The 24,406-nt window shown below is 53.6% G+C and overlaps 2 protein-coding genes across 6 annotated transcripts; both read left to right on the top strand.

Annotated features, from left to right (window-relative positions):
• Positions 1-1,037: 1,037 nt before the first annotated feature.
• Positions 1,038-9,339, top strand: Wbp2 (WW domain binding protein 2). 2 transcript variants are annotated; one of them, XM_046449663.2, is made up of 8 exons: positions 1,038-1,181; positions 4,177-4,285; positions 5,432-5,567; positions 6,514-6,606; positions 7,187-7,321; positions 7,546-7,668; positions 8,071-8,147; positions 8,258-9,339. In XM_046449663.2, exons 1-8 carry the CDS (start codon positions 1,123-1,125, stop codon positions 8,309-8,311), a joined length of 786 nt encoding a protein of 261 aa, XP_046305619.1. In that variant the 5' UTR covers positions 1,038-1,122; the 3' UTR covers positions 8,312-9,339. The 2 variants fall into 2 exon arrangements, with proteins under 2 accessions (XP_046305619.1, XP_058436976.1); XM_058580993.1 differs by lacking the exon at positions 7,187-7,321.
• A 712-nt stretch (positions 9,340-10,051) lies between these two features.
• Unc13d (unc-13 homolog D) lies at positions 10,052-23,964 on the top strand. Of its 4 annotated transcripts, XM_046449656.2 has the most exons (33): positions 10,052-10,157; positions 10,415-10,632; positions 11,265-11,339; positions 11,594-11,701; positions 11,814-11,873; positions 11,962-12,028; positions 12,310-12,490; positions 12,866-12,910; positions 13,030-13,098; positions 13,255-13,324; positions 13,459-13,563; positions 13,662-13,754; positions 13,829-13,932; positions 14,920-15,037; positions 15,165-15,289; positions 15,417-15,507; positions 15,590-15,646; positions 15,723-15,820; positions 15,901-15,952; positions 16,030-16,160; positions 16,282-16,402; positions 16,713-16,856; positions 17,056-17,154; positions 17,258-17,464; positions 17,627-17,695; positions 18,715-18,794; positions 20,651-20,756; positions 20,828-20,899; positions 21,414-21,497; positions 21,592-21,712; positions 21,884-22,007; positions 22,422-22,618; positions 23,261-23,964. In XM_046449656.2, exons 2-33 carry the CDS (start codon positions 10,516-10,518, stop codon positions 23,380-23,382), a joined length of 3,312 nt encoding a protein of 1,103 aa, XP_046305612.1. In that variant the 5' UTR covers positions 10,052-10,157; positions 10,415-10,515; the 3' UTR covers positions 23,383-23,964. The 4 variants fall into 4 exon arrangements, with proteins under 4 accessions (XP_046305612.1, XP_046305611.1, XP_046305613.1 ...); XM_046449655.2 differs by lacking the exon at positions 10,052-10,157 and having other exon boundaries at positions 10,274-10,632; XM_046449657.2 differs by lacking the exon at positions 10,052-10,157 and having other exon boundaries at positions 10,275-10,632; positions 11,304-11,339.
• Positions 23,965-24,406: the final 442 nt, after the last annotated feature.

The following is a 24,406-nucleotide window of genomic DNA, read 5'->3' as shown; positions in this document are numbered from 1 at the left end:
TAAATAAATTAAAGGTCCACTGACAACCAAAAAAAAATTTAAAAAATCAAACTCTGATCCTTTGATACACTAGAACAGCCACTAGTGGACCTGAAGACCCTCATAATCTCCCCCCAAAGACTGACCAAAGACTGACTTGGAGGTGGAGGGAGTTTGGAGAACTACAGAGGCAGTGGAAGCGCCCAGTGCTGAATCATGAGCTAATATGAGTCAGCTCAATTTTGAAAGTCATATTATCTGGCTCCGGTCTAGCAGGGTGCCAGGTTCCATTCAGTCTTGTAAATCTTGCAGGGCTGCCAGGCAGCAAAGCTGGAACATTCTAAAGCCAGCAGCGCCACTGCGAGGCCAGCTGCAATGGAGGCGGAGGTAGGTGGGCACCCGCTCTACGCGGCAGGCCGGGCCTCGGGTGCAGCCTCCGCTCCCCAAGAAATTCTCACACCTCGAAGAGTCTGGATTTGGGTGGATTAAGGGGTGGCAGTTTGTGCTGACTCCATTAGCCCAATATGCCCTGGAAGGGGCTGGGTCTTCCGTTTATCTGTAGGGCTGCATCCACTAGCCATGTCCTGGGGCAGAGCCGCACACAAAGTGCCCCCAAAACGTCCGTGAGTGAACGAAGGCGCCTCACTGAGTGACTGTTCAGGGTTGCAAACACCACATGGCACATTCTGCCGGTGTAGGCTTCATGAACGCGAGCCCAGTCTTTAGAATTAAGACCAATGCAAGGAGACAAACTACTGACAGCCACCCTTCTGAGGAGGCGGGGTAGGGAGCACAGCGGCTGATGGTTATGCAAATAATGGAGTCCAGCCGGGCCTCAGGTCTCGAAGACTACAAGTTCCAGAATGCCTCTCCGGCCCCAGCGTAGGGAGAGATCGAGGCTGGGAGAGCATTGCCTGCTGGGAATCGTAGTGTTGGGCTTGTTTGTGATGCAGGAGTTACTAGTGGGGAGGGGGAAAGGTAGTACACTGTTACCACGTGACAGTCGGGCTCATGTGGTTGGTCCAGCCTCCGCTCGGGAGCTGTGATTGGCTGGATCTAATACGAACGACGCCACTAGGGGCGGGCCACAGAGGGGCGCAGGCGCATTGCGTTGCGAGTCTCGGGACCCCTCTCGGAGAGACTATGGCGCTCAACAAGAACCACTCGGAGGGCGGCGGAGTGATCGTCAACAACACTGAGAGGTGAGAACACTGCGGAAGGATCCTGGAGAACTGAAGGACGGGGGTCCAGGCGGTGGGAGGTGGGCGGTGGGCGGTGAGGAATAAATCCTGGAGGAGAGAAATTGATGGAGCGCGGTGGGGGGATAACGGCCGGGGGCGGGGCTGCTGCTATCAGCTGGGGGCCGGGGGCGGGGGTAGGGCGGCGGGATGGGGACGGGGTTTGGGGCAAACAGTGGGGCCTAGAGGCGCTGCTTGAGCCTTTTGCTGAGAGGCGCCTTAAAAAAATAATTGCTGTTTATCAGGCGTTTACTACGTTGCTACTACGCGGCAGCCACTTCGCCTCTTCTGAAATACATAAATCTTGTGCGGTAGGTACTATTATACACACGTTACAGGTAGGAAAATACAGACCCAGGGAGATTAAATAACTTGACCTAGATTTGAAGTCTGAATAACAGATGGGAATTCCAAAAAAGAGGTCTTGACCCCGGTGTCAGTAGGCTTAACAGTAAACACCCTTTGAGTGTATGCCAAGACAGCTCAGGTTTCAAGTGAAAAATCTCAGACCCCACAGGTAAAATTAAACAGGTAACGTTTGTCAACTGCCTAACAGTTGCTGGTGTGAGTCTGAGCCCTTGTAAGGGTTAGTCTCTTTTTTAAAAATATAGTTGATACTTTTTTTTTTTTTAAGAGAGAGTGAGAGAATTTTAATATTTATTTTTTAGTATTTGTAGGACACAACATCTTTGTATGTAGTGCTGAGGATCGAAACCGGGCCGCACGCATGCCAAGCGAGCGCGCTACCGCTTGAGCCACATCCCCAGCCCAATATAGTTGATACTTTTAATCTCATTTTATTATTAGTTACTGGTTCTGTCTCTTTTATTTATTTTTAAATTTTATTTATTTTTTATTTTATTTATTTTTTATATGTGGCACTGAGAATTGAACCCGGTGCCTGCTGAACACGATGCCTCACATATGGTAGGCAAGCCTCACATATGGTAGGCAAGCGCTCTACCGCTGAGCTACGACCCCACCCCAGGCTCTTTCCTCTTGAATGCTTTTGGCTAATATCACTCCACAGAGCAGAGGTTCTCTAAACTTCAGGGTTCTTTCTGATCTACCCTCCTCACCACTTCCCGATGCATTCTCTCTCTCTTCTAATTCCTGGGCTGCTGCTTGAAGGTAGAAGAGCTTAGGAGGAAAAGCTGAGTCTACAAGGGAAACAGGCTGGAGCCAGAGCCTTCACCCCAGCTAAGGCCATTGCCTATACTGGGACCTGTCACTTAGGAAGACTTGATGAGTCAGATGAGAAGGCTCAGGGTGACCTCAGACCTCAGAATGCAGACTTTCTCTCCATGTTACCCTCTTTAGGGTCTGATGTTCTTGGTGAATACTTCTCTTATTGTGCCAGTTCTCTTCCCATTTACTCCTTTCTGGTCAAGAAAGTTCTGATATTTGGGAGAAGGAAGACAATGGAATGGGTGAACTTGGACCTTTTGATCATGTAATCTGAGAAACCTCACAGTGCTCACTGGTTTATTGTGATTCTGAATGTGAACCAGTTCCTGGGCCTGCACACTTTTGATTCCATTTAGTAACATCTACCAAACCTGTTTTTCTTAGTGTGACTTCTTTTTTTTTTTTTTTTTTTTTTTTGGTGGTACTGAAGAGTGAACCCAGGGGCACTTTCCACTGAACTATCCCAGCCCTTTTTTTTTTTTTTTTTTTTTAATACAGGTTCTCCCTAAGTTGCCCAGGCTAACCTCCAACTTGTGATCCTTATGCCTCAACCTCCCCAGCAGAGGGGTTTCTGGCATGTGTCACCCTTCACAGCTTAGTGGATGTTCCTTGTTTTGGAAAGCACTTCAGCATCATTTCTGGAAAAAAAAAAAAAGCAGCATCTACTGAGGGTGCTGACACACATCTGTAATTCCAGCAATCCAGGACTAGGGATGAGCTCAGTGGTAGAATGCCCATAGATTCAATCCCTAGTATCAAATAAATAAGTCTATAATAATTGAAGTTTAAATACAGTGTTTAAAATTTAATATTTAAAATGGCAAACTTTGCCTGGTGCAGTGGTGCATACCTGTAGTCCCAGCTACATGGTAGGCTGAGGCAGGAGGATCACAAGTCCAAGATCAGCCTGGGCAACTTAGCAAGACCCTATTTCAAAATAAAAAATAGAAAGGGCTGGGGTGTAACTCAGTGGTAAAGCCTCCCTGAGTTCACTCCCCAATATCCCCCCCTACACACACACACACAATGGTGAACTTCATTTTTTTGTGATGCTGCAGATTGAACCCAGGACTTCATGGTAAATTTTATTTTTTAATTCATGAACCGAAAGCTGTGAAATGTCCTAGAAAAATGCACACACACCATCTTTTCAAGAACTCATGGACCAGCATCCCTGCTGACCTAGCTTAAGAAGCCCCTATGTATGGGAGCCCTGGAGAAAGCAATGTATGGAGTCATGTCTTAGAGTCTTAAATGTGTTCATTTATTAGGCTTAAAAAGCCAACAAAGCTGGGCATGGTAGTGCATACCTGTAATCCCAGCTGCTTGGGAGGCTGAGGCAGGAGGATCGTGAGTTCAAAGCCAGCCTCATTAATGGCAAGGCGCTAAGCAATTCAAATGAGACCCTGACTCTAAGTAAAATAAGAAATAGGGCTGGGGATGTGGCTCAGTGGTTGAGTGTCCCTGAGTTCAATCCCCAATACCCCCCAAACAAACAAAATAATAAAAATAGAACATCTATCACAGGACTTAAAACAGCACCTTGAAGGATGAGCCCTGCAGTTCTGCTATTGTGCTGGTCACTTGGGTTCTGTATGAGTGGGGTTTGGGAAAATTCTGTGGACCCAAACTTGCTCAACTCTTCCACGGCTGTCTTATGATTTCTTTGCAGCCATGTTGGAATGTGCTGGGCAACCTCACCCAGTGTCTGGGGGTAACAGATGACATCTCCAACTATCTCATTAGAGCCTCTCTTCTTTTCTTATCACAGCATCCTAATGTCCTATGATCATGTGGAACTTACATTTAATGACATGAAGAATGTTCCAGAGGCTTTCAAAGGGACCAAGAAGGGCACTGTTTACCTTACCCCTTACCGGGTGAGTTGCACAGCAGGACGGTTGGATTGGAGGCTGATTGCATTTGGAGGGTGACATGTGTCTTAGCCTCTGCCTTGTGAGTCAGCTGACCTCTGAACCCTGATGAACATTGGTGCCTTGTTCCTCCTGTTTCTCTTGTCACATGCTCCTGGATTCTAGAATCACCTGACTCTGTGCAGCTGAACTACTGGGCTGTGAATTCATGCAGATTCCAGAGCCACTGTCAGAAAAATCTATCTAGGGTTGGATGCAGCTGCTGGGATGACTTGGGCCTAGAGTAGCCTGAGGCCTGTGTGTGTATCCAGAGGGATAGATGTGGTAAACAGGATACAGTAGCATGGCCACAACTTTCCAGACTGGGCACTGAGCCCAGCAGAACCCTGCAGAGAGAAATGCCAGACAGCAGAATGGGCCCAGCCTGCATTCACCATACAGACTCCGAGGGTAACACAAAACGTGTAGTCTCAGAAAAAAGTCACTGCCTGTAGCTAGCTACTAGTGAGACTTCAAGAAGGCTGGAGGAAGGGGAACACATCTTTAGGTGTCTGTCACCATAATTTACATAGGTAGGGACTCAAAACCCCATCTCTGGAAACTCAATTGATACCTTCAGTTAAATTGAACATACCTGGTGGTTTTGAAACCCAAGGGGTTCTTCAGGCACAGGACAGGAGAGCTCTTGTTGCCATTGGGCAGAGTGTCATCTGCAGGAAGGTCACAAAGGCCCTTTCTCCAGAGCTCTGATGCCCTGCCATTCCATCGTTCTCTAAAAGGCCAGGCCAAGCCTCCCCTGTCCAGGCCCCTGCCTTCCTGTCCCTGCCTATGCTTCCCCAGCTTTGGAGGTCCTTTCACGTCTGCACCATGTCTGCCATCTTTTCTCTTACTTAACTGAAGCAGTTTGTCCAGTTCACATATTCTGTCTGTGACTGGGACATTGTTCTTGTGACTTCCATGTCTGGCCTCTCCAGGGTGCATGTGACTCTGTCCAGAAGCGTCTGGTGCAAAGAGAGCCCTGAGCCTGCTGGGCCTGGCATGGGCACCAGCTCCCAACTAGGAATAGACTCCACACACAGGAAGCAGGTGGGAAACAATGGCCTAGCAGGCTGCAGTTCCAGCACTAATGGCCCTTGTCCTTTCCCACCACAGGTCATCTTTCTGTCCAAGGGGAAGGATGCCATGCAGTCCTTCATGATGCCATTTTATCTCATGAAGGACTGTGAGATCAAACAGCCTGTGTTTGGTGCAAACTACATCAAGGGGATGGTGAAGGCTGAAGCAGGAGGTGGGTGACAAGGATGCTCAGGGACATCAGTGCTGCCTTGGGAACATCCTCTTCAAACTCTTACTGCCCCAGCCTTGTCCCCTTCCATGCTCCAGATTACCTTCAAAAGGAATATCTGGGCTGCCAGCTGACCAGCCTGCATGGGTTTTTAGTTGCCAAGAGCTGGGAAAGGCTGGCATAAGAGTTAGCAGTTCAGATTACCTCTTCAGGGAATAAAATCAGCAAAAAGACCAAAAACTAAGTAAGATGCCTATTGTGCCCTGGGGAGCATGTGCAGATTTTAGATGGGGGAAGGAGCTGTGTCCTGTTTTTGGAGGGACCTTCTCCTGAGAACAAGCAGAGGCAGCTGCCCTCTGGGAAGCTGGAGAAGCCCTGCCCTGTGGCTGACACTTGTACAGACACTGGAGACCTCCTCATGGACCCTGCCTTCCCCTCACACCCACCTAGGCCCAAGCTTTCTCTTGGTTCCCCTTTGGACAGACGCCAAGCTAGAGGGACCAGGGTTCATGCTTAGGCCCCCTCAGAATGAGAGGTCTGCTCTGAACTTGAATGGCAGTTAATGCTGAGTGCTCTTGCTCTTGGAAGCTGCCTGGTACTTCATTGGGGGTCAAAAGAAACCCCTTAGTATTAGCTCTAAAGCTAAACCATGTGGACTTTGTGCCTGTTACCTCAGGGACTGGGCTGGAAGGTCAAGCTTGTTTCAAGAAGAAACCTCTGTTCCAAAGGGGGAGGCCGTGATAGCAGGAGCCAGGCCAGTCTGCAGCACCAGGGGCATAGGCTTGGGAAGCAGCCCTGTCTATGAGGAGGAGGCAAGAGAAAGCCTGGCTTTTTCCTGCAGGCTTTGGGGGCATTAGGTGGGACCCTGAAGAATGCAAAGAGCCATCTCTTTCAGTGTACCTGTTTTCTTTTCCTTCACTGTTCATTTGCTGTCTTCCCCCCTTCATAGGTGGCTGGGAAGGCTCCGCTTCATACAAGTTGACCTTCACAGCAGGGGGTGCCATCGAGTTTGGTCAGCGCATGCTCCAGGTGGCATCTCAAGGTATTCAGGCTGTAGAAATTAGGGGCCAAGGACACATTGGACATGTGGGTTTTTTGTTTGATCGTGTTTCCTTTTGTTTTGTAAGCATCAGAAGATATATCTGACCCTGCTGACCAGGGCTGGGAGTTGGGGACAAAGCCTGTAATTTCTGCTCAGTCCTGTACCTCAAAGCCTGGGCCTCTTCTGCCTGGAGCAGGTGTACTACACTCTGACAGATCTATTTGGACTTGACATTTGACTGTGGCCTCACAAAAACAAACAAAAAACCCAACCATTAAACCATTAAGCAACCATTTTTAGTTACCAAGTACTGTGTTCAGCAGACAGCCTCACCTGGCTCCTCCTCTACCCCTCCCGAGCCTCCTTCCTTCCCTCCATTCACCTCCATCCCTGTCCCCTCTCTTGCCTTGCCTCATCCCTGACAGAGCCAGACCCAAGTATGGGTGGAGAGTGGAACAGAGGGTAGGCCTGTCTGCTGGCCCGTTCCTGGGTGCCAGCAGCTCCCCAGCAGGCAGTGGGGCCGCCCTCTGCCAGCCCTGAGGCAGGTGGCACTCATCTCTCTCTCCCCTTGTGCTTATAGCCTCCAGAGGTGAAGCCCCCAATGGAGCCTATGGGTACCCTTACATGCCCAGCGGGGCCTATGTCTTTCCCCCGCCAGTCGCCAATGGAATGTATCCCTGCCCTCCTGGCTACCCCTATCCACCGCCCCCACCTGGTGAGTGTGTCCTTTGCTGCCCACCCTCAACCCACCCACCCACTCAACCACTAAATGCTTCTCCCAGGCCAGGGGGTGCAGAGGGGAGACCTGTAACTAACAGATGCTGGAGAGGAACAGAGGCTGCCCCTGAGGAGCTATATGGGGCAGCTCCCAGGAGGCAGCCTTCTGAGGGAGCCAGGCCTGACTAGTCATTGGGCCCCTGTTGCTCTCTTGCCAAGCAGAGTTCTATCCAGGAGCTCCTGTAATGGATGGGGCCATGGGATATGTGCAGCCACCACCACCACCCTATCCTGGACCCATGGAGCCTCCAGTCAGTGGCCCTGATGTCCCCTCCACTCCTGCAGGTAAGGTCCCTGGGCTGCTAGCAGTCCTTTGAAACCAACCCTCTCTTCTCTAGGACCTAGGACCTTGCAGGAGCCCCTGGCCTAGGAACCAGCAGGGAAGGTGGCCTGGTGGTGAAAAGCTAGATGCTAGTTCTCTCTGTCCCTTAGGTAGCTGAGTGACCTACCTATTCGGTTCAGGCTCCTCCATGTATAAACAGATGGTCATGGGGCCACTAGTGGGCTTGTGTCAGGGGTTAAGACATGTAAGGGACTGGAAAAAAGTGCCAGCATGTGGCAGTTGCTTAGAAAACTCAACTGCCGCTTTTTTATTGGCAGTCTCAGTCACCAGCATTACTGCCCTGAGCCTCAGGGGCTGGGAGGAGAGGGCTTGCCACCAAAGCTTACTTTGTGTTTGCTCTCCAGCTGAGGCCAAGGCCGCAGAAGCAGCTGCCAGCGCCTATTACAACCCAGGCAACCCACACAACGTCTACATGCCCACGGTGAGTGAGAGTGGCCGTCCCCTCAGCCATAAAGACAGGGAGTTGGGTGGGAAGATGGTCCTCCCCTTATTCTAAGAACCTTCTAACATGATCTTTCCTTCCTTCTTTAGAGCCAGCCTCCACCACCTCCCTACTACCCTCCAGAAGATAAGAAGACCCAGTAGACCCCGCCTACTTCCCTGTCCCCACCTCATGGGCCTTCCCTACCCCTCCTTGTGGGACTGCATCTGGCTGGGGGAGGCCAGGGAGGACCTTATTCTTCCCCAGGTCTGATTATAAAGAGTTACCAGGAACTAGTGTTGCAGGAAGGCAGGGCTCTGGCCTCTGGAGAGGTGTTCCCCCAGCTTCCCACACTAGCTCAGCCCACAGCGCCCCTCGTACCATTTCTGGGGCTGTCCTTGGGAGCACGGGGTGTTCCCCTTGTTCCTGTTTCACTCTAGTAGTTCCTTCCCACAGAGGGACTCTCTGGCCACCTCCTCTATTGCAGTCCAGCCCCTTGGTCTGGTAGCCATTCTGCACTCAGCCTTGTGAGCCCCCCCAGACCAGCTACATGTCTTCCCTGTGGGCCAAGAAGGTCCTACCAGGCCCAACTCACATTCCTTCCCCTGTCTGTGCTTAGCTCTGGAAGGCCACTGTCCCACCTGACCATCAGTCCACATTCCATTCAGCCAGGCCTGCCTTCCCTGTCCGTGGTCATTCTGTTGCCACTTCTGATTGCAGGAGCTTTACAACAAGCCTCCAGGGTTTAGTGGCTTCAGGGGAAGGCCACTGCGGCTGGGGATGAGGCTCCTCTGTTCTCTTGCTAGTGTTTCTGGAATTTGTTTTCCCTCTAGTCTCTTCCCTCTACGAGGGGCTTCTCAACTGGAGCTGAAGAGTGCATGTCCATCCCATCATGCCATTTGGGGGCTGCGGGGTGGGCTCAGAACAAAGGGCCCCCAACCCTACATGCTGATCATAGCCTGCTGCCGGCCCCTCCCTTTAAGCATCATGCCCCCTGGATACACGGAGATTTGCTCCTTTGTTCCTGGACCGGCCACGAAGTGAGGAGAGATGGTTATTTAAAGAGAATTCCCTATTTATTTGACAAAAAAAAAAAAAAAAAATCCAGTTAATATATTAATGTGAAATAAACCCTGTTTGCACCTTGCTTTGTTTGCTAAAACTGTGAAATAGTAAAAATGAAATAACTGGACCTTTCTGGCTGTGTGTGCTGACCAAGGGGAACCTTTTGAAGAAGAGCTGTCGAGCTGCTGAGGAGACTCTTCCTTCCTGGAGCGAGAACCCCTTGTTCTGGGCCACTCCCCACTGAGGCTCATGCACCTGGCTGGGGTGGCCAGTGGTGCCGCCCAGCACCTGGGTAGAAGAGGCAGGCAGGGCCAGCTTTTGTCCCACCTGCTGACTCTCTGTAGAGTTGCATTTCCAGCCCCAGGCTCAGAGCAGGAATCTGAGAGGAGGTGGTTTAGGGTCCCTGGAGCATGCTGGACGCCTCTTTGAAGCCTGGCTAGGACAGCTGGGTGGGTCACTGCAGTGTGTGACCTGGTACTGCCTTCCTGAATACCTGAGTGTTGGGGAGGGTGGGAAACATTCTGTGCTCCACTCCAGCCCAGGCAGTGGGCACAGGGTCAGTGGGTTGGGGAGCTCTGGGATCCTGGTGCTAAAGTCTGTTTTCCTGTCCCCAGTAGACCAGATCTGCCCTCTTGGAGAGATTGGCAGGAGGGCTTCTCCCACTTCTTCTAATGCCAGCCCTACCCAGGAGCTCTCAGGATTTGGCTAAGCCCCCCTACAAGGGAATTTGACCATCATAGTGGAGTTGAGGCTACAAGGAAGTCCCAGGCTGGTACAGCTTGGCCCCGTCGTCACCTCCATGGAATGTCACCTGTGGGGTGGAGCAGGCTGAGCAGTTGGCTGCCAGCTGGGGAACTGTGTCTCAGTTTGAGCCTGCCCCACCCCTGCCCAGGTCTGGGACCCATTCTGTCTGGGTAGCCTGGGGTGAGAACCCCTAGGACCAAGGTTAGCTTCCCTGGGTGCAGTACAGTTGATGGGGGAGGGTGCCCCTGCTGGGAGCACGGGACCATCCCTAAAGCCTCTGTGGGAGGGTGGGGTGGGGCTTACCAGCCTACAGCGTCCACTTTCTGCTCCAGGATAGACAGGCTCTTGCAAAGATCTGGTCTGGAGGAAGGTGCAGGGGACCTGGGAGACAGCCTCTCGAAGGCAGTGACACCCTGACCCTTCTGTCCCCCCCACTGCGCTCCCTCCACCCTTCCCAGGCAGAGGGTGGCAGCCTTGGGGCTCTTTGCATCATCCTGTGGCTTCACCGTCTTCACTCAGCAGCAGCAGGGCGGCAGAGGGAAGGGCAGAACCAGCCATCATGGCGACAAGCCTCTCCCACCCACAGCGGCGCCCTCCCCTCTTGCGCCAGGCCATCAAGATAAGGCGCCGCAGGGTCAGAGACCTACAGGATGCCCTGCCTCCAACAACCCAGGAGGTAGGAGTGACCTCAGTGGGGAGAACAGCTGGCCTTGGGGACTCAGCAGGCATGGGTGCCTGGCCCCACCTACCCGTCCACCCTGCCCCTGGGCAGAGCCTTCTGGGTCAGCAGAGTGGGTTTGCCACATGTCCTCTGAGCCACCATGAGTCTCTCAGGTTGGGGGCCCGAGCTTCTCTAGCCCCCTTTCCACAGTGGGCCTGCCCTCCCTCTCCTGCTCCCCTAGTTCCAAAGGAACTTTGCTCTGTGAGGCAGGTGTCCCTGATGTGGGGTAGGCTGCCTAGGGACCCCTCTGAGCTACCTCAGGCTTGCTCAGCATCCCCCCAAGTCTCCCACCTCAGCTGCAGGGCCTCACTTCCGCCACAGGGCTGAGCAGGCGGCTGCCTGATAAGCAGAGCTGTTTCCTCTGGGGAAGGAAGAGAGTGTGGGGGCAGGTGGCAGAGGGCTGTGCTGCTGGGCCAGCTGAACGCCCATGGACCTCAGCCTCAGCAGGCCAGGGGACGAGCAAGGTGGCCCAAGGGCCAGACCCCAAGGAGGCCTGTTGTGGGAACAGGTGTGGGGCTTCAGCGGGTTTGGAGGGTGTGCTAGGGACCCACTGCACTAGGCCTGGGCCTTCCTGTCCCTCCAAGCAGGCCTCCAAGGACACCTTGTCTTTCCACCTTGCTCCCCAGATTGAGCCTCCATCCCACCACTTCTCCCCTGAGGAGGTAAGAGTCCGAGTGATGGGGGGGTGCGGAAGAGTCGGAGATGGGGGTCGCAGAGAGGTGCGGGAGCAGCCCTACATCCTCCTGACAGCCCCTCAATCACTGGCCAAGGCTGATGGCGGCAACCTGGGAGGGACTTCTGAGCCTCAACCCCCTTCACTGCACATGGGCTGCCTGTCTCTGCTCTGGGCTTGAGGTGTTGCTGTAAGGGGTTCCTTGGGCGGGGGAGTTCCTGATATGACCCTGCTGGGCCTCAGCGGGACCTGCTCTATGAGGAAGCACTCTACACTGTCCTGCACCGCCTGGGTCAGCCGGAGCCCAACCATGTGACTAAGGCCTCGGAGCTGCTGGGATATCTACAGGAGGTGAGCCCAGCCCCAACCCCTCCACCTTCCTGCAGCCTGGACCCCCGGGGGCTCTGCCTTCTCGCCTGACCCCTGCCCTCAAACTCCCACACACTATCTGCCTCCCCACCAGGCCTTCCAGCTGCAGCCTGAGGAGCACCAGCAGATGCTGCAGCGGGTCAGGGAGCTTGAGGTAACTTGGGCCAGGGCATCCCAGGCAAGGAAGGGCCTGGGAAGCCCAACCCTCTCAGGGACTCAGGCTACTCCCTCCCATCCTCTAGAGGCCAGTATTTTGTCTGAAGGCAACAGTGAAACAGGCCAAGGGCATCCTGGGCAAGGATGTCAGTGGTGAGTGCAGGGTGGTGAGCCCTGAGGGCTGCTTCCTAACTCCTTTCTGTCCCATCACAGTCTGACCCAGAACACCTGGCAGGAGCTCCTGTCTCCCAAATGTCTCCAGGACTGGCCTCCATCTAGCTGGTCCCTTGCACTTGGCATCTGGGCTAGGGAGGTGGTGCTCTGTCCAACTTTCCCTGTCCCTCTCTCAGGAGAAGCTCCTCAGGTGGGCTGAAGAGGGAGCCTCCCAGGGAGCCCAGACAACTCTGTGGTACCTCATCCTCTCTCCTCCCCAGGGTTCAGTGACCCCTACTGCCTGCTGGGCATCGAGCAGGGGGTGGGTGTGCCAGGGGGCAGCCCTGGGTCCCGACGTAGGCAGAAGGCTGTGGTGAGGCATACCATTCCTGAGGAGCAGACCCACCGCACCCAGGTTGTCAACCAGACACTCAACCCTGTCTGGGATGAGACCTTTATCCTGTACGTGGCCCTGCCCCAGCCCCCCTCCCCATACTCTCAGGACTCCTCAGTCAGTCAGATGAGTGGCTCTGGAGAAGGGGCTTGGCCCTGGGTGGGGGAGACAGAGTAGGCCAGACAGGACAGTCCTGGTGTTGATGGGGCTGGGTGGAGTCCCTCCAGGTGCATTGGGGATAGCCTGAGGCCCTACCTTGCAGGGAGGAGGGATGGGGAAAGGATTGTGTAAGGGGAGTAGCAGCTTGCAGGAAGGTGCCAAGTGGGAGTGGGCATATTGTGGGGATAGCAGCTGTGAAGGACAGGATCTGGAGTCCTTGTGGTCTGGTCTGATGAGGGTCCTACGCTTCCAAGGCCCTCAACTACACCCTTTTCTCCCTATAGGGAGTTTGAGGACATAACCAATGCGAGCTTTCGCCTGGACATGTGGTGACTGATATGGCCTGCTCCTGGGGATGGGAAGAGAAGGGCTGAGGATGGAAAAGTCTCCTCCCTGAAAGGGTGATGGGCACCCTGTCTGTCTCTTATTCAAACCTCTGCCCCACCAGGGACCTGGACACTGTGGAGTCTGTCAGACAGAAGCTTGGGGAGCTCACAGATCTGCATGGGCTCCGGAGGTGGGTGCCGGACTCATGGGAAAGAAGGGGACTCCCTCTGCCCTCCTGCCACGTACTCCATCATTGGGTTCACGCGGGCTACTGGTGGGGGGCAGATTCTAGCCTGATCCCTTCAGGTACTTGATCCATCTCCCTCATGGATCCTGCCTGAAACAGGATCTTTAAGGAGGCTCGAAAGGACAAAGGCCAAGACGACTTTCTGGGGAACGTGGTTCTGAGGCTGCAGGTGAGGGGGAGGAGGAATAGGGCCTGGGTAGAGGTGAAGGGGGCATGTGTGAAGTCTCTGGAGAGGGGCTCCAGGTGCCTGGGGTCTGCCCCACTGCCTCCGGCCCCAGGCTCCAGGTATCTCCTGCCCACCAGGACCTTCACTGCCGAGAGGACCAGTGGTACCCCCTGGAGCCCTGCACTGAGACCTACCCAGACCGTGGACAGTGCCACCTCCAATTCCAGCTCATTCACAAGAGGGTAGGTCTGGGGCCTGGGCCAGGAACTGAGCCCCGCAGCCTCAGTGGCCCTGCTGTGTTGGGTCTTCTCTGCTCACAGACATCCTTGCCTCATTGCAGAGAGCCACGGCAGCTAGCCGCTCCCAGCCCAGCTACACTGTGCACCGCCACCTGCTGCAGCAGCTTGTGTCCCATGAAGTCACCCAGCACCAGGTACTGCCTTCCCATGGCTGGGTGCTGCCAGGGTTGCCAATCAGGTCCTAATACCTCTCCACTATTCCCCTCAGGCGGGCAGTACCTCCTGGGATGGGTCACTGAGTCCCCAGGCCACCACCATCCTCTTTCTCCATGCCACGCAGAAGGACCTATCTGACTTCCACCAGTCCATGGCGTGAGTGCATAGCCCTGGTGGGACCCTAGGGGGCTGTTGGCGGCTGGCAGGCTCCTGTATTCTGCTGGAAGCTCAAAGCCTCACACTTAGGAGAGTTCTCTTTGCCCCAAACTGCATGTTTTAAATCAGTGGCCAACTTTTTAAAAAATCTGGAGGGCTGGGGATGTGGCTCAAGAGGTAGCGCGCTCGCTTGGCATGCGTGCGGCCCGGGTTCGATCCTCAGCACCACATACAAACAAAGATGTTGTGTCCGCCGAAAACTAAAAAATAAATATTAAAAAATTCTCTCTCTCTCTCTCTCTCTCTCTCTTAAAAAAAAATCTGGAGATTTCACATATAATCCAGATCTCCAGCTGCTCATGGGACAGAAGTATTTAAATGGCAGGACTAGTCAGAGCAGAGCAGTGTGTCCTCTATCCGGCGTGGTGGCCATTAGGGGGAAGGTAGTTGAGGGCCAGGGACAGTGTATATCCAGAACCTTAGGCAGGTGAGTATTTCGGAAGATAAGGGTAGGATGGAGGTGAAGCTGGTACAGCCACCAGACAGTGAGGGGCCTGGTTTGCTTACAGGGCCCAAGCACATAGTGCAGGTGGCAGCTGTGTCCAGCAGGAACCTTGGCCTGTCCTTGGATTGCTCTTCTTCCCTACTTCTGCCCTTCCACTGGACCCTTGTCCAGCTCAGTCATTTCCTCCATCATGTCCCCTTGAACCATCCCAAGTTCCAGCTGATGGTTGCTATGTGTGCATGCAGGCTTAAATCCTTAAATCCCACTTTTCATAAGAAGCAAAAATTCTCAAGTTTTATGATCACGTAGCCCTATTTAAGAGATGGACAATTTGAAAAGCATCCATGGAAATAAACCATGCGAGTCACCTTCAGTCACTGGTTTTCAGCCTCTGCTAGTAGATGGTTTCCATAGGCGGCTTTGGAGCAGGGAAGGTGCCATCCCTCCCCCTGGGCCTGGCTGAGGCCTTCCTGTCCCTGCAGACAGTGGCTGGCCTACAGTCGCCTCTACCAGAGCCTTGAGTTCCCCAGCAGTTGCCTCTTGCACCCCATCACCAGCATGGAGTACCAGTGGATCCAGGGCCGGCTCAAAGCAGAACAGGTGGGATGTGGGAATTGGGTGGGCAAGGGCTGTTGAGCAGGGAGGGCTGTGGGGGAGGTCGGGGGAGCACAGGAGGCCATGGACCCATAAGCAGCTCCCAAATCCTGACATCTTCCTGGCTTTGCAGCTGGAGGAACTGGCCACCTCATTCACCTCCCTGCTGGCCTACGGCCTCTCCCTCATCCGGAGGTTCCGCTCTGTCTTCCCTCTTTCTGTCTCTGACTCCCCATCCCGGCTGCAGTCTCTCCTCAGGTTGGTGGCTCTGCTTCTGCTTCTTCAGGGGTGAGGGTATAGTGGGGCAGCTGTAGGGAGAGGCCTGCTACAGGAGTGGGTATGGGGCAGTGGGCCTGTTGGACACAGCCCTCTCTCTGTCTCCCAGGGTCCTGGTGCAAATGTGCAAGATGAAGGCCTTTGGAGAACTGTGCTCAGACAGTGCCCCACTGCCCCAGCTGGTGATGGAGGCTTTGAGGGTATGACACCTTCCCTAGGGTGGATGAGGGCTTGTGCCTGGACCCAGCAACTCCTCCCTGCTCATTGCCTCTCTTTTGGCAGACTGGTACAGTGGAATGGTTCCACCTGAAGCAGCAGCACCATCAGCCCATGGTGCAGGTAGGTGTTGGACGGGGCAGGGCGGATTGGGACACTTGCCTCTGCAGCCCTGCTTAGCCCACCTTGTCCCTTCCAGGGCATGCTAGTGGCAGGCAAAGCCTTGCTGAACCTGGTACAGGATGTCATGGGCGACCTGCACCAGTGCCAGCGCACATGGAACAAGATCTTCCAAAAGTGAGCAGACCCAGGTTGGGAGGTGGTGGGCCTGTGGGATCCTGATGTGTACCACAGGGTCACACTGCTGTCTCCTCCAGTGTCCTCAAGATCGACCTCTTCTCCATGGCTTTCTTGGAGCTACAGTGGCTGGTGAGGCCCTCCACTGACCCTAGGTTGTATCCCTCAGCCCAGTTCCACCACCCTGCCTGCTAGGCCTTTCTTTGCAGGTGGCCAAGCGGGCACAGGACCACACATCGGCAGTGGGCAGCCCTGTGTCTCCAGAGATGGGCGAGAGTCTGTTCCAGCTCTACATCAGTCTAAAAGAGCTCTGCCGGCTGGGCCCAGTCCCTCTAGACAGGTAGGCAGCAAGCAGGTGGCTTGTGGCAAGCTGTACGTACTTCAGAAAAGAGGTGGGTCTACAAGGGCTGTAGGCTAGAGCTGGTCGCAGCCTTCCACAGCTGAACTCTAGCTCTCCCCAGGGACAGAGTCCTGGCTCTGGATAGTTTTCACCACTGGTTCCAGCCAGCCATTCCCTCCTGGCTGCAGAAGACCTACAGTGTGGCACTGGAGCGGGTGCAGCGTGCTGTGCAGATGGACAAGGTGTGGGCGGGGGCCTTGAGTTCAGAGATGGCCCAGTGCTCTGGGTGTGGTAGAAGCTGGTAACCTGCTGGGACACCCCCTCCCCGCCCACTCCAGGCCAGTTGTGTGCAAAATGCGGCTGCCTCCTGATACCCTGGAGTTAACTGTGACCTGTGACTTCCCTTTGCCATGTATCCTACAGGCTGGGGCTCTGGACAGAGCCTAGCTTGTCCCCCCTGTAGCTCCCTGCTCAGCTCTGTGCTTGTTAGTGGGAGAATGGATTTGTCCCTGTTCTGAGCCCTCCTTTCTAAGTGCTCTCCCTTTTCCCCAGCTGGTGCCCCTGGGTGAACTGACCAAACATAGCACGTCAGCTGTGGACCTGTCCACCTGCTTTGCTCAGATCAGTCACACTGCCCGGCAGCTGGACTGGCCAGACCCAGAGGAGGCCTTCATGATCACTGTCAAGTTTGTGGAGGTGCAGCATGTCTTTCTGTGTCCTTCATCTTTCTAGGACAACCTTCCTATCACCTACCCCACTTCTTCCAGGCTCATCCACCAGACTTCCCAAGGCCTATGTCTGAAATTCTCCCAACATCCTGAGATTCACATGCCCTGCCCTCTACCCTGCATGGCAGCTTTACCCACTGATCACTTTCCTCTCCCTGACACCTCAGGACACCTGCAGGCTGGCCCTGGTGTATTGCAGCCTTATAAAGGCCCGGGCCCGAGAGCTCTCTGCAGGCCAGAAGGATCAGGGCCAGGCAGCCAACATGGTAACAGAGCCCAGGCTGGGGGCTGGTCAGGGTGAGGTGGGGCCTGGCAATGCTGGCCCTGTTTTAGGAAGCCCTGCATCCTTCTGTCTGTGCCTGTCCCCAGCTGTGTGTGGTAGTGAATGACATGGAGCAGCTGCGGCTGGTGATCGGCAAGCTGCCCGCTCAGCTGGCATGGGAAGCCCTGGAGCAGCGGGTGGGGGCCTTGCTGGAGCACGGTCAGCTGCAGAACACACTACATGCCCAGCTGCAGGGTGCACTGGCTGGACTGGGCCACGAGATCTGCACTGGTGTCCGCACTCTGGCTGAGCAGGTAAGTTGTTGTCTGACTCCACAGTGACCCCACCCTGGCCCCCAGCAGGACCTGGGTTGATGTCCAGCCCTCTCTTCCTAAGCCTAAACTCAGGTCCCAAGTGAACTCCCAATCCCCCACTCATTCCCTGGCCTCCCTCCATCTACCATTTTGTGTCCCCAGCTGGAGGTGGGCATTGCCAAGCATATCCAGAGACTTGTGGGTGTCAAGGAGTCCGTTCTGCCTGAGGATGTGAGTGACTCTCCTGCTCACTGACCTTTGCTGCCCTGCCAGCTCTTTGTGACTGGGGCTATAAAGGGGACCCAGGTTGTTTTGGGGGCTGAAGGCCTTAGGGGTATCAGAGATCAGCCCAGGTATGTTGTTTCCCTGGGCTGGTTTTCCTCTTTGAACACTCAGGGGTACAAATCGGGTCCCTGTATGGGCTCTCCCAGCACTGACAATCAGCGTGGGAAGGGTGAAAAGCCCCACAGGCCTGGGCACACAGCCTCCTTGGTGCCTCTTAGCTCCGCTGTAATGTTTATGCGAGCCAGCTCACTTCAGTCTCCCTGTCTGTAAGCTGGGAGAGTTGATACACACCCCTGATTGTTTTGGGGGAAGGCTACTCATTAATTCATCAGCTGTTTAGTAAGTGCCCACATTGTCCTGACATTGATTCAAGCCTGGGGACAGATCAGTGAAAAATTTCTGCTTTCCTAGAGCTTACATTCTAGCCAGGAAAGTGAAAGAAGAGCCGAGTACGGAAGTACGATAACTTTAGTTACTAAGTACTGTAAGCTTAGTTATGACTATAACTATAAATATACTTACAGAAGCGTATGTGTGTGCACACACACTTATATAGTGTGTTAGATGATGATAAGTGCTAGAGAGAAAAATAAAACAGAAGGAAGGGTGGGAAGTGTCAGAGGGTTGTATTTTTAGATAGTAAGGGGAAGACCTCATTCAGAGGGCAACAGCTGAGTCAAGACCGCCAGGAAGCAAGGGAAGAAGCCATGAGAATTTCTAGAGGAAGAGCATTCCAGGCAGAGGGAACAGCAAAGGCTGTGAGGTAGCACCACGCCTGGCCATAGAGGAGGCTGGTGTGGCTGGAGCGATAGCAACCAGGAGAGGAAGGCAGAGAGGTGGGCAGGGGCAGAGCCTGCAGACATTACAAACCCATGCACAGAAACTCCTGGCCCTGTTTCCTCCCCAGGGCAAGGAAATGGGGGTGGGATTGAAATGGGCCTGAGCCACCTCCTCCTATTCCTCAGGCCATTCTGCCCCTGATGAAGTTCCTGGAGGTGGAGCTTTGCTACATGAATACCAACCTGGTGCAGGAGAATTTTAACAGGTCTGCCACAGTCCCTGCCCTGCAGTGCCCTCACCCTTTCTCCACCTGCCCTGCCTCCAGGGCCTCAGCATCTTAATTAATTAAGGGGACCTGTTGTAAATCCCTTTGGTGAAGTCCCTTAGAGGGTATGACCAGCCTCTGCTCAAATGTTTGCTTCCAGGGATAAGGAACTCACTCACTACCTTATAAACCTGTCCATTTCATGCTGTTCAGTACTGAGAATTACCAGTTCTTCCTTAGTCTGAGCTGAGATCTCCCTATCCATTCTCCCTTAGTCCTGAGACCATCTTCTGGAACCCTTGACTGCTTTTCCTCTTTTTTTTTTTGAGTCCCCAGGATTGAACTCAGGGGCACTTAACCACTGAGCCACATCCCCAGCCCTATTCTGTATTTTATTTAGAGACAAGGCCTCACTGAGTTGCTTAGCATCTTACTAAGTTGCTGAAGCTGGCTTTGAACCTCCTGTCTCAGCCTCCTGAGCTGCTGGGATTACAGCCACTGGGATTATAGGCATGCACCACCATGTCCAGCTTTTTCCTTCTTTTTAATGTTTTTGGCATCCAGTGTTATTGGCCATGATCCAGGGAAACTTCTAGTTAGGGTCTCTTAAAGCATTGGATGGAGGCACAGGGTGTGGACTCTGGATGGCCTGACTTTAGATTCCAGACTCAGTACTCCTTGGTGGCTTTGAGCAGTTACTAAAATGCCAATGACTATAGGTTTCTACTGAGGACTAAAAGGGTCATGTGATATGCTGAGAGTAGGGTTGTGGTCAATGACTACACAGGAAGTGGCCAGTGACTGTTAATTGTAGAGACGCCCAGGAGGATCCACCTCCAGGTGGAACTGGGGCCCTGAGCAGGCTGCTGACCCTTCTCTCCTAGAATTCTTCTCTTCCTCCTGGACAGCCAGGACCCCTACAGCCAGACCCTTATGTCTTAGGCCATTTCATACCATTTGTTCAGCTCTCCCCACCTCCACGTAAACCACAATTACCTCTCTACTAAGACAGGAACTTTGCTTAGAAGCCTTTAGAACAGTGCTTGGTGTATAATGAGCACTTACATGTGTTGAATAAATACACAGCCCTCCTCCATTCTTCTCTTTTTTTTTTTCCTGGAGCCAGGAATTAAACCCAGGACCACATGCCTCCTAGGCAGGGGCTCTACCAATGAGCTTTGCCCCAGCCCAGATCTCATCACCATTTTTTAAAAATATTTTTTTAGTTGTAGATGGATATAATACCTTTATTTATTTATCTTTATGTGGTGCTGAGGATTGAACCCAGGGCCTGACACATGCTAGGTGAGTGCTCTGCCACTGAGCCACAACCCTAGCCCCTTTCCTCACCAATTTTAATCACACAATAATTTTTTTTTTTGTATGTAACTGCCAGACTCTACTTTGACGCATGTTAAACTCAGGGTGTTATAAGGTTGGTGTCCCTGTCACTATTTTATTCCCCCTGCAATGTAGTAGATGCTTTATCCCTGTCATGTGTTGTAATTCTATCTATTTTGGCTACTCCATCTTGAATCATGTTTCTGACATTGGGATCCAGCTTCCCTGCCCATCTTTTGTGGTTTATTGGGGTTTCATGATCCTACTGAAGATTCTTCACTGAACTTGAGATGTGTCAGATAGGACTTACCCTGCTGCCCCTTGTTTGTTCCCTTCCCTCAGGAGACACCAGCCCCCCCCCCCCACTGCCTGCCAGCTCTGGCCTCACCTGTGGAGCAAGTGTGGGGGAAGGTTGGGGTAGATCTGGGTCCTTGAGGCCTCCCCTTTCTCAAGAACATCTTTGCTTCCTCCTCCTCCACTGTATCCTATGTCTGGCATCCTCTGCCCTTGGCCAGCCTTCTGACCCTGCTGTGGACCCACACACTCACCGTGCTAGCAGAGGCATCGGCCTCCCAGCGCAGCTCATCCCTAGCCTCTAGCAGGCTGAAGGTTGCCTTGCAGGTAAAAATGCCAGCCATAGGACAGTAATCCTGGGGGAGGGTTCCTGGGGCCACCTCTGATGTCTCCCCCAGAACCTGGAGATCTGCTTCCATGCTGAGGGCTGCGGCTTGCCTCCGGAGGCTCTGCACACGGCCACCTTCCAGGTAGGAATCTTTTGGTGAGCTCCCAGGTAGGAGGTCAGGGAATCTGTCTTTCTGCACTCACCTGTGTCCAGGACCAGCTACTTAATTTATTGGGCCCAGTACAAAATGAGAAGGTACGCACGCACCTTACTCAAAATTATTACCAGGGCTGGGGATGTAGCTCAGTGGTAGAATGCTTGTCTAGCATGTGTAAGATCCTGGATTCAATACTCAGCACTGCAAAAAAAAAAAAAAAAAAAAGGAAAGAAATCTAAGATGGTGACAACAGAGTATTAACCCAGGTGTGGAATCCTTCAAAGCACAGGGGCCCAGTGCTCCTGCGTAGGATGGGGGCATGCCCAAGGAGCCCACTGTCTGTGCCTCTGTCCCAAAACCTTAGGCATTGCTGAAGGTGCATTTTTACTCATGGTCTTATAGCCCCAGAGCTTCCTTTTTGAAGTCATGTCTCAGCCTCAGTTGTGAGCCTGGTGACGGCTGACTGACATTCAGGTGGTACTCAGATGTGTCCTTCTAGGCTCTACAGAGGGACCTGGAACTGCAGGCAGCCTCCAGCCGGGAGCTCATTCAGAAGTACTTCTGCAGTCGCATCCAGCAGCAGGTGAGGCTCCCCTCCCCCACCCCTACACCCACCAGGTTGGAGTTGGCCTCATCCTGCTTTGCCCAGGTGACCCTACGTATGCAACCCGCACCAGGTGGAAACCACCTCTGAGGAGCTGGGCGCCGTCACCGTCAAGGCCTCTTACCGCGCCTCTGAGCAGAAGCTGCATGTGGAGCTGCTCAGTGCCTCCGGCCTGCGGCCCTTGGACTCCAATGGTGAGTGGAAGCTGGTTATTGGCCACTAACTGCTTCCTCTATGGCCCTCCCTGCCAGTGTCCCTGGGGCTGCGGCAGGAGTTCTGGGTGCATTTCTCATGAGGCGCAGGGCTGTTGAGTGGCACAGCTGCAGGGGAGGACTAGAAGAACCCTGGCAGCACCCTTCCCCTAGGCTCCAGCGACCCCTTTGTCCAGCTGACCCTGGAACCCAGGCATGAGTTCCCCGAGTTGGCACCCAGGGAGACCCAGAAACACAAGAAGGACCTTCACCCGCTGTTTGATGAGACCTTTGAATTGTGAGTGGGTCCCTACTCTTCTAGTTCCTCCCCTTGCTTCCCTTCCCTGAGCCTCCTTCAAGGGACCCCTGAGATGACCACATTGGACTTAAGGAAAGGGCACTTGGGACAAAGGTTTCTTCCACTGAGGGGAAGGTAAAATTTGAAGCCTTCCAGGGAAGGGTCCTGACTTTGAGGTCCTCAGGGATCTGCTCTCTGTTGCCCAAGACAGGTGGACCTGGGTCCACAGGACCCCTGATTTAAAGCATCAGCCCATGGTCAGAGCAGGTGTCATGTCACATGGCTGAGAGGAGCCAGGCAGAGCTGCCTTTGTAATGTGCTTGTGCTCAATGAGGGGGTGATCCATGTGTTGGAGCAGGGGTAAGGTGATGATAGTCTCGGGCAAGCAGCTGAGCCTGATTATGTCCTTGCCAGCCTGGTGCCTGCTGAGCCATGCCAGAAGGATGGGTCGTGCCTCCTGCTCACGGTGCTGGACCATGACACACTGGGGGCTGATGACCTGGAAGGGGAGGCCTTCCTGCCACTGCGTGGGGTGCCTGGGCTGACCAGCTCTGAGGAGCCCAGTGAGGCGCCCCAGATGCGCCTGCCTCTCACATATCCTGCGCCCAATGGTAGGCCTGAGTCCCAGGATAGGGCAGGGTAGAGACGGGACACCTGGAAAACTCAGGAAGGGACCCTAGAGAAATGTTTCCTTGGGAGATGGAAGCCAATGGAATAAGTGCTTGGGCTTGCATTGCTGTCTGGCCAATCTCTTGATTTGAGACCAATGAGATTCAAGCTCAGTGAAGTTTTGGGTGACTCTTCTCTCTGGTGGGTAAGGTCACCAATGAGTTTCCTTTGGGAGAGGAAGAAGCCTGGATCTGAGGGGCACATCCCTACAAAGAATTCTCCCAGCATGATAACAGGAATAGTTCATCTTTGTGCACATATCGTGAGTCAGTTCTGAGTACTTGGTGTACATGAACTCTTTCAATTCTTACAATCCATCAGTGAGGCAGGTGTTATCATCAGCTGTTTTAGAGACCAGAAAACTAAGGCACAAAGAGTTAACTAGCTTCAGGTTCTCTTCAGGAAGGTAGTAGTCACCACTTCAGGCAGTCGAAGCACTCTCATCTTCCAGCTGTGTCTTGAAGTTTGGCTAGTGTGTCAGTCACTGGTTTTCTTTCAGCTTGGTGATGATGGGTGGGGCAGTGCTGTGTCCCCCCCCCCGCCCCCACCATCTCCCAGACATGGCCTCTGGCTTCTTTCCACAGGAGATCCAATCCTGCAGCTGTTGGAGAGCCGGAAGGGTGATCGAGAGGCCCAGGCTTTTGTGAGGCTGAGGAGGCAGAGAGCCAAGCAGGCCTCCCAGCATGCCCTAAGGCCAGGGCAATAGAGGAGGAGTTGGGGGATGGGGCTGGTCCCTGGTGGAGTCTTCCCCACCATGGTTCATTCCCCTAGCCTGGCCTAATATTTGGAGAGCCATAGCAAGTGTAACGGTCAGAATGCAGCCTCTCTAGACTCTCCCATGGCCACAGTGATGGGTGCATCATTAACAGTATTTAAACTCCCTCCATTCTTCCCTCCAGCCCTGGCCTCAGCATTCTCTGACACATCCCAGCACAGAGGAATAACTCCAGCCCCTGCAAAAACTGCTCTGGTGGGCCAGGGTCTAGAGCCCTCTGTCTCCTGGCCTTCCTCCTTCAGCTTTGCTAGGGTGTGGTGGGCCCAGACTGTCAGGACCCAGGCTGTGAGCAGAGCCTCCCTGGGGCTCCAGCTGCCCTAGGGGAAGGGTGGTGGTGGCCATTATTGGAGAGACCCAAGGACTTTGGCTCTGGAATGAGAGCTGGCAGGCAGCAGGGCTGGCACCAATGGACAGCAGAAAAGACAATGTGACTGCGTCTGCTGAGGGTTCTTCCTTCAGGAGGTATCTATCACCTAGAAACTTTCTTAGAAAAAAATAAAAATTAAAAAATTATCCACAGCCCTCTTAGGATTATCTGTTGGCATCCAGAGGGTCACCAAAGACTCAGGCCAGCTGGCCTCCTCATCCCTCAGGAGCCTCAAAGCAGGCAAGAGGGTATGGGCACAGCAGCCACAAGCAGGTGCTGAGGTGGCTAAAACACATGTTTTGACTGTGGGCTTTGGCAGATTTTATCAGGCCCATCAGTTATGGTGGTCACTGCCCAAGAGAGGGGCAGGTGTACCATGAGGCTGAGTGGCTGTTCTGGACAGCATAAGGGGCAGCCCTGCTGAGGGGAAGGGGGCCCCTTGCACACTGGGAGTCCAGTGGTCATTTTAGCTGTGACCCAGATGAAGTCCCTTAACATCCAAATCAGTACAAGCTGATGGAAGAGCTGGAGCTGGGCAGTTCTGAGGTCATGTGAAGCCTGCTCTATTTTCTTTACCCCAGCCCACAA

This window comes from Marmota monax, unplaced genomic scaffold (assembly GCF_021218885.2).
Source record: "Marmota monax isolate L192 unplaced genomic scaffold, Marmota_monax_Labrador192_F-V1.1 WCK01_AAM20220418_F8-fsc00292, whole genome shotgun sequence".
Classification (NCBI taxonomy): Eukaryota; Metazoa; Chordata; class Mammalia; order Rodentia; family Sciuridae; genus Marmota; species Marmota monax.
The sequence above is the reverse complement of the archived record's forward strand: the minus strand, read 5'-3'. Positions and strand labels throughout refer to the sequence as shown.

Coding starts and splice junctions, on each gene's coding strand:
- Wbp2 (XM_046449663.2), top strand. CDS start 1,123: ATGGCGCTCAACAAGAACCACTCGGAGGGCGGCGGAGTGATCGTCAAC. Junction 1,182..4,176: donor ATCGTCAACAACACTGAGAG/GTGAGAACACTG, acceptor TTCTTATCACAG/CATCCTAATGTCCTATGATC. Junction 7,669..8,070: donor TGTCCCCTCCACTCCTGCAG/GTAAGGTCCCTG, acceptor TTTGCTCTCCAG/CTGAGGCCAAGGCCGCAGAA.
- Unc13d (XM_046449656.2), top strand. CDS start 10,516: ATGGCGACAAGCCTCTCCCACCCACAGCGGCGCCCTCCCCTCTTGCGC. Junction 13,933..14,919: donor GACTTCCACCAGTCCATGGC/GTGAGTGCATAG, acceptor CTGTCCCTGCAG/ACAGTGGCTGGCCTACAGTC. Junction 15,821..15,900: donor TGGAACAAGATCTTCCAAAA/GTGAGCAGACCC, acceptor TGTCTCCTCCAG/TGTCCTCAAGATCGACCTCT.